General features: G+C 42.2%; 1 protein-coding gene across 1 annotated transcript; it reads left to right on the forward strand.

Moving 5' to 3' along the window:
- The first annotated feature begins 928 nt into the window (after nucleotides 1-928).
- htr5ab (5-hydroxytryptamine (serotonin) receptor 5A, genome duplicate b) lies at nucleotides 929-10,484 on the forward strand. Its single transcript, XM_022206978.2, has 3 exons — nucleotides 929-1,400; nucleotides 4,717-5,497; nucleotides 8,710-10,484. Exons 2-3 carry the CDS (start codon nucleotides 4,790-4,792, stop codon nucleotides 9,040-9,042), a joined length of 1,041 nt encoding a protein of 346 aa, XP_022062670.2. The 5' UTR covers nucleotides 929-1,400; nucleotides 4,717-4,789; the 3' UTR covers nucleotides 9,043-10,484.
- The last annotated feature ends 745 nt before the right edge of the window (nucleotides 10,485-11,229 follow it).

Below are 11,229 nucleotides of genomic sequence, written 5' to 3' on the forward strand. Positions count from 1 at the left end.
TGCTAAGCTGATTTGATTTTGCGCATCACCTGTATGAGGGAGTTAAAGGGGGAGGAGGAAGAGCCAAAAGGGGGAGGCTGATGGGAGGGAAATGGGCGCCAAAGCTACCAGTTTCCTTGAGCAGGGGGTGTTGATGTGATGAAGTGTGCCTCTACATGTGTGCAGCTGCATATTTCATGGTTTGTTACCGTTCCACCGCTCAGAGCAGATATTTCAAGCAAATCCCACGGATTAGGAGGAAGTAAGTGTTAGCACAAGCAACAATTAGATAAGCACTCTTTGTACCCTCCAAGGTGGGGAGGTAAATTAGGTGGATGGTGTTTGTGTTTGTAATGCAGGTTGTGCTGAAACAGTGAACTGGGCTTTTTTCTTTCTTTTTTTAATGAAGGTTATGACCATGCATCCCATGGCGCTGACCATGGTGCTGAAACCACAACTTTTATAGGCACTTTTATCATCAGCTTCTATAGGGACTCATGCTTTGTCTGTGATGTTAAGCAGCCTGTTTACAGTCAGGGCACTGCTCTGTGGTGCTGCGGCATTATTTTTAAGGACAGATGGATATCAGTTAAGAGCAAGTCAGCCACCTGACATTATAAAGTCTGATAGGAATCGTTGTCCTCATGTAGCTGCATGTGTTACTGACAGCAGACTTATTCTGCCTACTAAATGAAATCATCTTTACACCAGGTTTTAATTGACAAATGGTAAGCAGCCTCACAGTGCACATTGTGATGGCTTAATTAAATAAATCATGATTTTCTCAGGACATTTCCACGGGACAAACCGAGTGTCCCACGATATTCCACGCAGGGAAACTCGATTAGAAGTGCTACAGAGTTTTGGATTTGAATTACGGATTAATCACGCTGGCAGGAGGAGAAGAATGAAGGAGCAGGAGGAGGAGGAGGAGGAGGTGATGCCATGGGAGTTCCATAGGTGGTGACATGGAAGTATCTTCCATCATAAAGCAGCAGGATCCGAGTCTCCTCAAGCAACCTCTGATCACTGCAGAGTGCGACTAAGTAGAAGCAGGGACTGTTTCTGAGCAGTGCGAACACCGTGTCAGGATGGAGACATCGTCCTCAAACGCACCGCATGCTTTGGAAATAAAGCTCTCCCTTTAAAAAAAAAACGATTACGCACACGAGTCTCCCACATGCCCATAGAAAAACGCAGCGTTTATCATTTGCTTGGGCTCGGTTTCCCCCTCCAGAGCGCTGCGTGGTTCATTCCAGCGTCTCTGTATCCTCAGTGCGAGGTGTGTTTCTGCTGCCAGCCACACTGAGCTCAATCACCGCGCTGACAGACCCGCAAACAAGTGAAATTTCCGAGGCGAGGTTAACACCGAGCAGAGATCTACTGGTTCAGGATCCGCTTTCGGCTTAACTGTTAATGGGGTGAGTTGTTGTTTTCTAGATGTAAATGCTTTGAAATCGAAGAGAAAAGTCGTTGTTTTTTTTCCTTTCTTTGTTTTCCAGACAAAGTGAGGCTGTGTTTGAGCTGATGTGTAACAAGTGTATTGGTTAATTATCATCTTTAGCTGATTAGCTGGTGCAGATAAGAAGCCTCAGGGGACATCAGAGCTCCATGGGGACTCCTCATTCTTTAAGTGGTAAAGTTGATATTCTGGAAAGTAACACCTCTTAGAAACTGTTTTTTTTTTTTAAATTCATTTAATCACTCTTGCATGCAGAGTTTTGTTTCTCAGCTCAGCTATCAGACCATCCTTTCAATATTTTGCTCAGAAACATTGCATTGATCTGCTCTAAGTGAAGCTGCTAAAGTGTTTACCTCCTAATTTAAAGGTTTGCTTTATGGTTTTAATATTACCCAAGTCAGAGGACTCATATGTGAACCTTCCCTCCTAATGCTAACTCTTCTCTGGGAAAAGTGTGCAACAAAAGAGCATGCAACAGTTTCCAAGTCTTTACACAAAGACAATGTCACTCACACTCTTGCAGTTTTAATCACACGGCTGTGACAGTGTGTTTGTACATAAAAATGAACTGAAACTGAGATGTCATAGTACTTCTTTGTCTGGAAACTTGGAAATTGTTGTTTAAAAGAAGGCTGATTGCACAGAAAGAGGATAAAAAAAACGTGAAATTTTAAACAGACAAGCAGAAAAAAGGAGACATTTCCAGCAAATTACTCTTTAAGAGATTAGGATCTTTGTGGGCAGAAAGCAAACTTATCTTTAAAAAGCATACAAGTTTGTAGCAATTAATGAAACTGAATTGTAATTTGTGCAGCATCTGGAGCAGCGTGGTCCTCCTGCTGCTTGTGGAGGCTCAGAGAGGATTTTTAGTTTCTGATGAATTTGCTCGTTTTCAAATGATAATGAAATATATGTGCTCCGGACGTATCTCCCTTCCGCAGCTCTGCCTGGATCATTAAAATTCATCACTGTCATTTTCACCTCTCTCCTCCCACTGAAAAAGTAAGAGAGCACGGACCTTCTGACAAATAATGAGATGTTAATCATCCTCCGTTGCTGTTTAATTTCTCACTGTTAACTGAAATTCCCAGGATGAGGACTCGAGCAAATATGCCAGGTGAACCAGATGGCAACTTGAGGGTATGGAGACGTTGACCGACCCGAATTGACATTTTTACTGACGCAGCCGTCGAAAAACATTGAAAAATATGAGCTATATGAATTCAGGTGTTGTCCTTTGTACGGTGACATCAGTGAATGTGAAACCTGCCTGTCAGCGTCTCCGGCTTCACTCCACTGCCATGTGAATGTACACTTGTATGTGTTTTCCTGCCTTTCATAGAAGTGACTGACAGCTGTCTTTTCAGACACCTGGCCTGCGATGTCAGCAGAGAAATTGCAGGCCTGCTTTGCTGAATGCCGCATGTTTGATTGCCTCTTCCCTTCATAACAGTTGTGCAATTTCATGGCTATTAGGCTTGTTAATAGAAGCGGGGAGAAGACAGAGCACAGAGCCTATTGGTGTGTGTTTGGTTGGAACCTTTGATTAAAGGCCGTGGATTGTGATGCTAAGAGACACTGTCACATGTCACTTACATGTAGCAGCTAAAGGAGACATGTGGTTATTGAGGGAACCCAGCAAGGAAAACAATCTGGCTAGGCTCCCTCACGTGTAAAAACTTAAATGAATAAAGCATTTCATCCTAATAGTTCTGTATTGTATTTTAGCTTTCTTTCAGTGTTGATTTTCCTGCAGAAGTATCAACACGTCCTTGATATTTTGATTGATTTATTCATCCTATTAATTCCTTAGTAATATAGCCCAAAGTGATGTTGTCAGAGGCCAAACAAGCAGGAGAATATGATCCTATCAATTAAATCCTGCGATTTAAATCAAACTCAATTAGGGCCAATTATTTGCAGGAGCATTATATGCATTAGTTGCACTCATTACGAACACGTTGCCTTTAGACGTGAAAAATAACCTGAGCACATCCTCCACATCTTCACAACGTCGAACACATTCAAAATGAATGATTAGATTTAATATTTAAAATTACCAGTAGAAAAACTCCACTTTTAAGATTCTGGAGTGGTAGACATGAGGTTAAGGCTAAGAAACTGTGATCTAGATTTTTTTTTTTAAAGCCTGGGAGGACTGTTAGAAGCAAGAGGAGGTCGCAGGAAGACAGGAGGAGGCATTTCAACTGTGCAAGTATAAATAAGAAGTCATGATCAATGATTAAAATGAACATGTCGAGAAATTTGAATATGTTTTCATTGCGGCCCCCGGTGATGCTGCTGAAAAATGAGTCAAATGTGTCTTAATTATCATAACAATGCATTCTGGAGAAAAACTGGGGATTTCTATTGGTAGTTGTTTTGCATATTTTTCATTAAAGTTTTTAATTAATGTAGTTGGCGAAATCACACAATTGATGACTTGTTTAATTATTCTGCTTGTACTGAAGTTGGGCTCTTTGTTTCAACTGTTGCAAGTTGCACAGAGCAATATTAGACTCTACAAAAATTCTGCTGTCAGACTGCAGAAGTGGTTGGTGATTTGAGATTCATTGTTTCTGCTCTGTTGAACATTGCGGAGCGCAGACTTTGCAGCTTGCTGAGTCTCTCCTGTGAATGTATTGATAGAGCTGGCATGTCAAATCTTTTCTTTTGTGAGCTCAAAATGGAGACAGTCTTATGTTAATACAGAGAATCTCTCAAACAGACACTCTTAGACAAAGACAAAAAAAAAAAACGCGGCTCTCTGCAACCACTTAAAACATCTAACTCCACAATGCCTGAAAGAGGGATCTCTCTCTATTGGATACGAAAATTAGATATTCCCAAATGAGTCTAAAGCAAGACTCCACTTAAAACTGTTCATTTTGCAACCAAGTCCTGACTTTGATGCAAATCAAAGGACGACAGTGGGATGATGAAACTGAATATTTATGGTCTTTTCCTGAACCAGAGATGTCCCCGAGTACTTTTGAGCCTTTTTAACAGCAGATGAAATTGCACTTGAAAGTTGTAGGCAGGTTGCTTGACAACTGAAATGAGAAGCTCAAGTACTTTTTTACTATTGTGAGCAAATCACTAAACTCCCTCTCTTGACAATGATACAGTGCTGCAGTGGATTTACACACTGGCACACAAAACCAGCAGTGAAAGACACACGTTTTTGTTTTTTTTTATTTGTGTTGCATCTTTAAACTGACACACAACGATCGCATTTAATCAGTTACTCCTTCTTCTCTCTCTCCCTCCTGCAGAATGTATCAGCTGTCTGCAGAAACTGAGTGTGAATCCTCTTGGCCCTTTGCTGCATGGCCCTGAGCAGCAACCATGACGTACCCGAACACCAGCTCACTGACAGCCAATTTCAGCGGGGCTTCGGAGGACCATGACTCCGGCGGGAACATCTACCGGCCCTTGTCTGTTTTCAGCGTGCTCACCCTTACGTTGCTGGCGATGCTGGTGGTGGCCACGTTTGTGTGGAACCTGCTGGTGCTGGTGACCATCCTCCGGGTGAGGACGTTCCACCGGGTGCCCCACAACCTGGTGGCTTCCATGGCCATCTCCGACGTGATGGTGGCCGCTCTGGTGATGCCGCTCAGCCTGGTGCACGAGCTGAACAACAGGCTGTGGAAGCTGGGCCGGGTGCTGTGCCAGGTGTGGATCTCCTTCGACGTGCTCTGCTGCACGGCCAGCATCTGGAACGTGACGGCCATCGCGCTGGACCGCTACTGGTCCATCACCAGGCACCTGCAGTACACACTCAAGACGCGCAAAAAGATCTCCAACGTGATGATCGCCCTCACTTGGCTGCTGTCCTCCATCATCTCCTTGTCGCCGCTCTTCGGCTGGGGGGAGACGTACTCAGAGGGGATGAAGTGTCAGGTGAGCCAGGAGCCGTCCTACACCATCTTCTCCACCTTTGGCGCCTTTTACCTCCCGCTTTGTGTCGTCCTCTTTGTGTATTGGAAGATCTACAAGGCGGCCAAGTTTCGGATTGGCTCCCGCAAGACGAACACAATCACACCCATGGCTGAGGTGATTATTCATTTTCCATTTTTATCCCTCCTTTTTTTTTTTCCTTAAAACAGCTCAACATCCTCGAAAGCCACAGTATCATTACCCTCCCTTAGGTACAACACAGGATGAATGCGTCTCTGGCTAATGCCCCCGACCCACAACTCTGGATTGCCGTGCAATTATCTATTATTTTGACTGATGAGCTATTCAAGAGTAATCAGGGAAACATAAGTATCCGATGTATGAGCAGAAGGACAAATAATTGAAGTCATCCTGCTCATCACCAGCAGCTTGTTAAAGTGTGTAGGCAGAAGGTAGAAGCCTATAAATACCACCTCCCGCATCTTTAATGGGCAACTGCGCCTTCCTGCCTTTGGTTTTCCTCTAATCAGCAGACACAAAGGTCTAGATCTATTCCGCGAGCATTAGCAAAACATTTAATCAGAGGAGCTTTCCCTGTGACAATTGTGCCGCCTGCACACTTTTCATCTACACTGACAAAGATTGTGATACTTTTTTGGGCAGCTTTGAAAATAAACCTTGTTCTTTCACCTGTGAATAGCTGTTTATTCAGTCTGAAGATGCTGAGCACTTAGCAGACATCCACAATGAGGCCATTTGTCTCATTTACTGTATGTAATGTGTGTAATTTCCCCCCGTATCCTCAAGATACCCCTCTTCTTAAGCAAGTGTGGCATCAATAGGTCCAAAATTGGAAGCTCGTAGTCAAGGAGGACCGATCGCTGAATAAATTAGCCCTTTCTGTTATTGCTTTGATAGACGTTTATGTCAAGTCTCATTACGCCGGCAATCATTCTTGTAGCTATAGCAATTATATAGAATGTGTTTCATTTGAGATTCTGCTTCACACACACACACAGTTGATAGCTGTGTTCTGCGTGTCTCATTACCCAGTCAAAGTTTGCCCTCGTCATTTCCAAGCGTACACGTAGCCCTGCAAAGTGACTGCACAGAGCTATGATGTGAGCGGTGGCATCAACATCTAAGATAATAAACCTCCTGCACTCATCCGTCAAAAACACCCGCTCTAAGACAATAAGCCACACACACAAGCCCATGGCACCAGAAATATAGTATATTGATAGGTATGATGCACAGATTCCTGACCTAGTTGCACAAATAGTTCTCTCCCGAAAGTCAGAAAGTAGCTACGGGAGTTGGTTCATTTCACTGTAGATATGCAAAGTGACCGATGCCAGCGAAATATTTTGGATTCCATACAATTTTAAAAAAAAAAACTATCTTGCTCCCAGAGATTAAAAATACCCCTCCCAGCACTTCTAAAGCTCACTAATAAATATCTTGTTTGTTTGTTCATATATAAACACTTCGTGCCATCTGACCAAATTTGACTGCTGAATTAATTTTGCAGTATTTGTTCATTTATCCGGGACATAAAATCTAGCAGCTGTACAAACAAGCCAACACAACTCTGATTCGTCTTCTTATTTCACTCAAGCCTTTTCCCTTGTCCTCTTGCCTCCATCTAGTCATGGAGGAGATTCACAAAGCCCTGGAATAAGTGCTACTTTCGCGCTCAGGTTGAAACATTTCCAGCCCGTGCACACACATCTTCCCTTCCATTTGGGCTGAATTGAAGTCTCTTTTGATAATCTCACAGCGATGACTCAAAGAAGTCACCGTTCCTGACTGCTGTCTGGCAAAAAGTACACTCAGAACCCAAGTGCTGGCAAAAAAAAGCGTAACTTTTTCTTTAATATTTTGGTTTGAATACTAATGAAACAACAACTTAGAGATATTGAGCCTGGTCTTACTCAGGGCTCCTCCGTGTCACATTTGGACACACTAGGTTGCTGTTTCTTTAAGAGGTTAACAAGATGTTCACCTTGTAAAATATGCTAAATGATGTGAAAGCATGTATTTTAACTCAAATCCTGATAATTGCCCGACTTAAATCAAGGTGTGCTGGTGCCAAACATTAACCAAACAGCAAGTGAAAATGAAACTTGAGTCACAAATTAAACAAAAAAAGTGAGGAAAATAATAAATGAGTTAACGTCTTGTAACACACACTACATCCACCCGCCCAGCTTCCCTATGAGACCCTTTTAAACTGGAAAAAAAAAAACCCTCCTGTACATCTGTCGGCAACAAATATTGACACTGACAGCGGCTCAGGCTCCAGAGGACACCTTGTACACTTCTGCGACGCACGCAGCTTAGACAAAACGCCTGTATTTGATGTCCTTGGAAAGAGAATGGCATGGGAAAAAGCCATGATAGAAGTTTACCACTGCTCAGAATCAGTAATGCTAAGCTAAGCTAATCAAATCCTGCCTAAAACTAGGCACAGTCCTTCCCTCGTACTTAACCAAGCAGTTTTAGTTGCCTAAACACAGCTGAGCCTCACAGAGGAAGGTGACACTTAACACTCAGCTTCAGACACATCATTAAATCAATGATATATAAAGCAGAGCCTGCAGTTAGAGGCACATTTTGGCTACTGCTCTGTCTACTATATAATGTTCTTGAACCATCCCTCTAAATTCAGACCTCCTTCCAAACAGCAGTATGCTTTTAACTTCTGGCCTGTGCTGCAAATGGATATGCTTCTTCTGGCTTATCAGTTATGGGCCCCCGCTGACCTGTATTGATTCAGCTAAATTTGTTCCAGAGTGAACAAGTTCCCCCATCCGAGTGCAGTTTCTTGTTTAAATGTTGAACAGTGCAGAGTGTTAGCCTGCGCGCTTTCACTTCCAACACATTTAGAGGGATGGTTTGTCCTTATAAAAGCTGCGACCTGGTTGACTTCTCCAGATGAACACAAAAAAAGAAAGAGGGAAAAAAAAAAGTCAGCCTTGAGCTGTGCTAGGCAACAAATAAGAGAAAGTCAGCAGATAAATGTTGACATTTTCTTTTTCCTTTTCCTGGGCTGTGCAATATCTTTGCGAAATGGCACAAAATGGGCGGCTGGAAAATGCAGATTAAGACTGAGTGTGTGCGTTTGCGTGTGTGTTTATGAAATGAAAGAATAAGCTTTGGCTTGTTGATCCACCTGTTGCTCAGTTCAGCAGCTTATAATCCATCTTTTGTTGAGCAGCCCCAAAATTTTCACTTCAGTAATTGCTCCTCTTTGGCTCATATTGTTCAGGATATTGCTTTCTCATTCTCGAGCTAACCAGGTTTGTCTGATTGATGAACCAATCAACAGAATAAACTGATTCATTCTGTGATCGGCTGCCTCCCAGGTGAAGGAGGAGGCGCAGCAGCCCCAGATGGTGTTTACCGTGCGACACGCCACCGTGACCTTCCAGACGGACGGGGACACGTGGCGCGAGCAGAAGGAGAAGAAGGCGGCGCTCATGGTGGGCATTCTGATCGGTGTCTTTGTACTTTGCTGGATCCCCTTCTTCATCACCGAGCTCATCGTCCCGCTCTGCTCCTGCGACATCCCACCCATCTGGAAGAGCATCTTCCTGTGGCTGGGCTACTCCAACTCCTTCTTCAACCCGCTCATATACACCGCCTTTAATAAGAACTACAACAACGCCCTGAGGAACCTCTTCTCCAGGCAGCGCTGAGCCACTCCACATGCTCGGCAGTCACAAAACACCAGCATGCACTCCACAGTGTTACTCCTGCAGGCAGAAATCGGACTAATCTGAGTCCATCACTCCATCATCCTCCAGGTGGATGATAACCAGAAGCTGTTAAGTGTTGTGTTTTGTTTGTTTAAGAAGTAACCTCACAGCTGGACTGAGATGGATGTCTGAGCTACTGTATCTATAAAACAGGACAATAAATTGGCAGATAAAGTGCAGTGTTCATGTTGGTTTTCCTCTCTGTAATTATTTCAGGTGTATTAAAGGGGAAAAAGGCGTGTTAACTCCCTCATAAACACTTTCATAATCGTTGTGTGCGAAGAATCAAAATAGAGCTGAAAGAAATGTTCAAGAAAAATCTGTCAGAGCTGAACAAAATGAACCTCATAAATAATAAAAGCCAAGTGTGGATTCTGTGCCAAAAAAGAGACATCAAAACGTACATAACGTTTCAAGCAAAAAAAAAGAGGGAAAAAATTGATTTGATTATAAAAAGGTTGGATTGTAAGATCTGAAAGCCCTTCAGTAAAGTTACAAAATGTTCCAAGACCCCAACCTTAAAGCTATTTACACACAGACTCCCTGGTATCACATGCAATTTATTCCAACATGTTTCTAGATGAAAGTGCAGGCTGTCCTCTGATGCCGACTGCACTAACACCGCTTGCACATACATCTACACACTCATGTCTTTTGAGAGCAGGGAAATAGCAGAACAAGCCATTATTTTCTTTGAATCATTGAGTAAATGTTTTGTTGAGTTGCAAATGATCACATCGCACTCACAGTTCCAGCGACCATCAGATACAGAAGATGTGTTGACTGGTGTAAAACTATTCAAAACATTAGCACAACAACAGATTCTGCAGCCTTAGAAGTCAGAGGGAATTAAATTGGGCAATAAAAAAGACGAAAAAAGATAAAATCCTGAGATGATGCACGTTTTATAGTGTAATTCATGACATTATACTGTAGTAGGGGGGGTTATATGAATAAAGAAAAAAGATCATATCAATGAATACAAATAGTCAGGATCAAAAAAACAAACTCATTTCCAGTACTGGATCATATTTTGTATGAGTCCCCTGTTTTCCTGCACAAAATGCCACTTTCTACCTAAAGTGTTCGTCACTGTAGATTCGGTGAGTGAACTTTATCTTGTGTGTCTGTCATGTACTGTAATGTGAAGAATCAAGCATGAGATATTGATTCTCTGCAAATCGTTGTGCTACATGTAAGTACGCTCCAACTGGAGAGCAATGTCCAAGAGTTCCAACTTCATTAAATGTTGTTTTTTGGCTTTTTTATCCTGATGGAAGAAGATACAGTAACTTGTTCAAACTATCTAATGTCTCTGTCTAGTGAAAGCTGTGTATCTCTTTATTTGTTGAATTCTTCAAATAAACTCAAGGACTGTTTAATCACTCTATTCTTGAGGTATATATAGAAAAGCATTTAAAAAAAAAGAGTCCTAAACCACTCTATAAGGGCCTGAGCTAAACATGAATGTGCTAATAGTGTCAATGCTAATATTTTCAGAAGGGTCCAGCTGCACTCCTAGCTCCTGAGGGCCCTAATTCTGTCAGTCAATGGGGTTTGAGCAGGATGAGTGGTCTTTTGGTTCTGGTGGATGAAATAATCCACATATACGTTGACGTTTTTCACTTTTGGAAACCGCCAAAATCTGCTTCTGATAAAATCTGAGGCATAAAATATCTTTGATGCAAAACAATTGGAGTGGTCCAAGGTTGCATGACGTAGCCTACATAGACATTTTTGATGTCAGCAAATCACCAAAATCTGTTTCTGATCAAATCTGAGGAAAAAACTAGTGATATTATCTGCATGAAAGGGGTCTGAGGAGGAAGCTCTTAGGTGGTTCAGTTGGACCCTCTTGGATATTTTGCAGCGTTGGCATTGTAAGATATTAGCACATGCTAGCATGCTAATATATGCTAATTAGCACCAAGAAGAAAGTAGCTCAGCTGATTCTTATGGGAATGTCATTAACGTGGTCACATACAAAAATCTAATCTTGACAAAAGCAAAAAAAAAAAAAAAAGTATTACAAATGTGTGAATTTCTTAAGTTGTAGAGACACATCATGTTCACATCTGCACTGTATTACTTCAAGGCTGTCAAGGACTGAATAATATTCAACAAGAA

The sequence above is a fragment of the Acanthochromis polyacanthus genome, chromosome 20, assembly GCF_021347895.1.
Source record: "Acanthochromis polyacanthus isolate Apoly-LR-REF ecotype Palm Island chromosome 20, KAUST_Apoly_ChrSc, whole genome shotgun sequence".
NCBI classification, from domain to species: domain Eukaryota; kingdom Metazoa; phylum Chordata; class Actinopteri; family Pomacentridae; genus Acanthochromis; species Acanthochromis polyacanthus.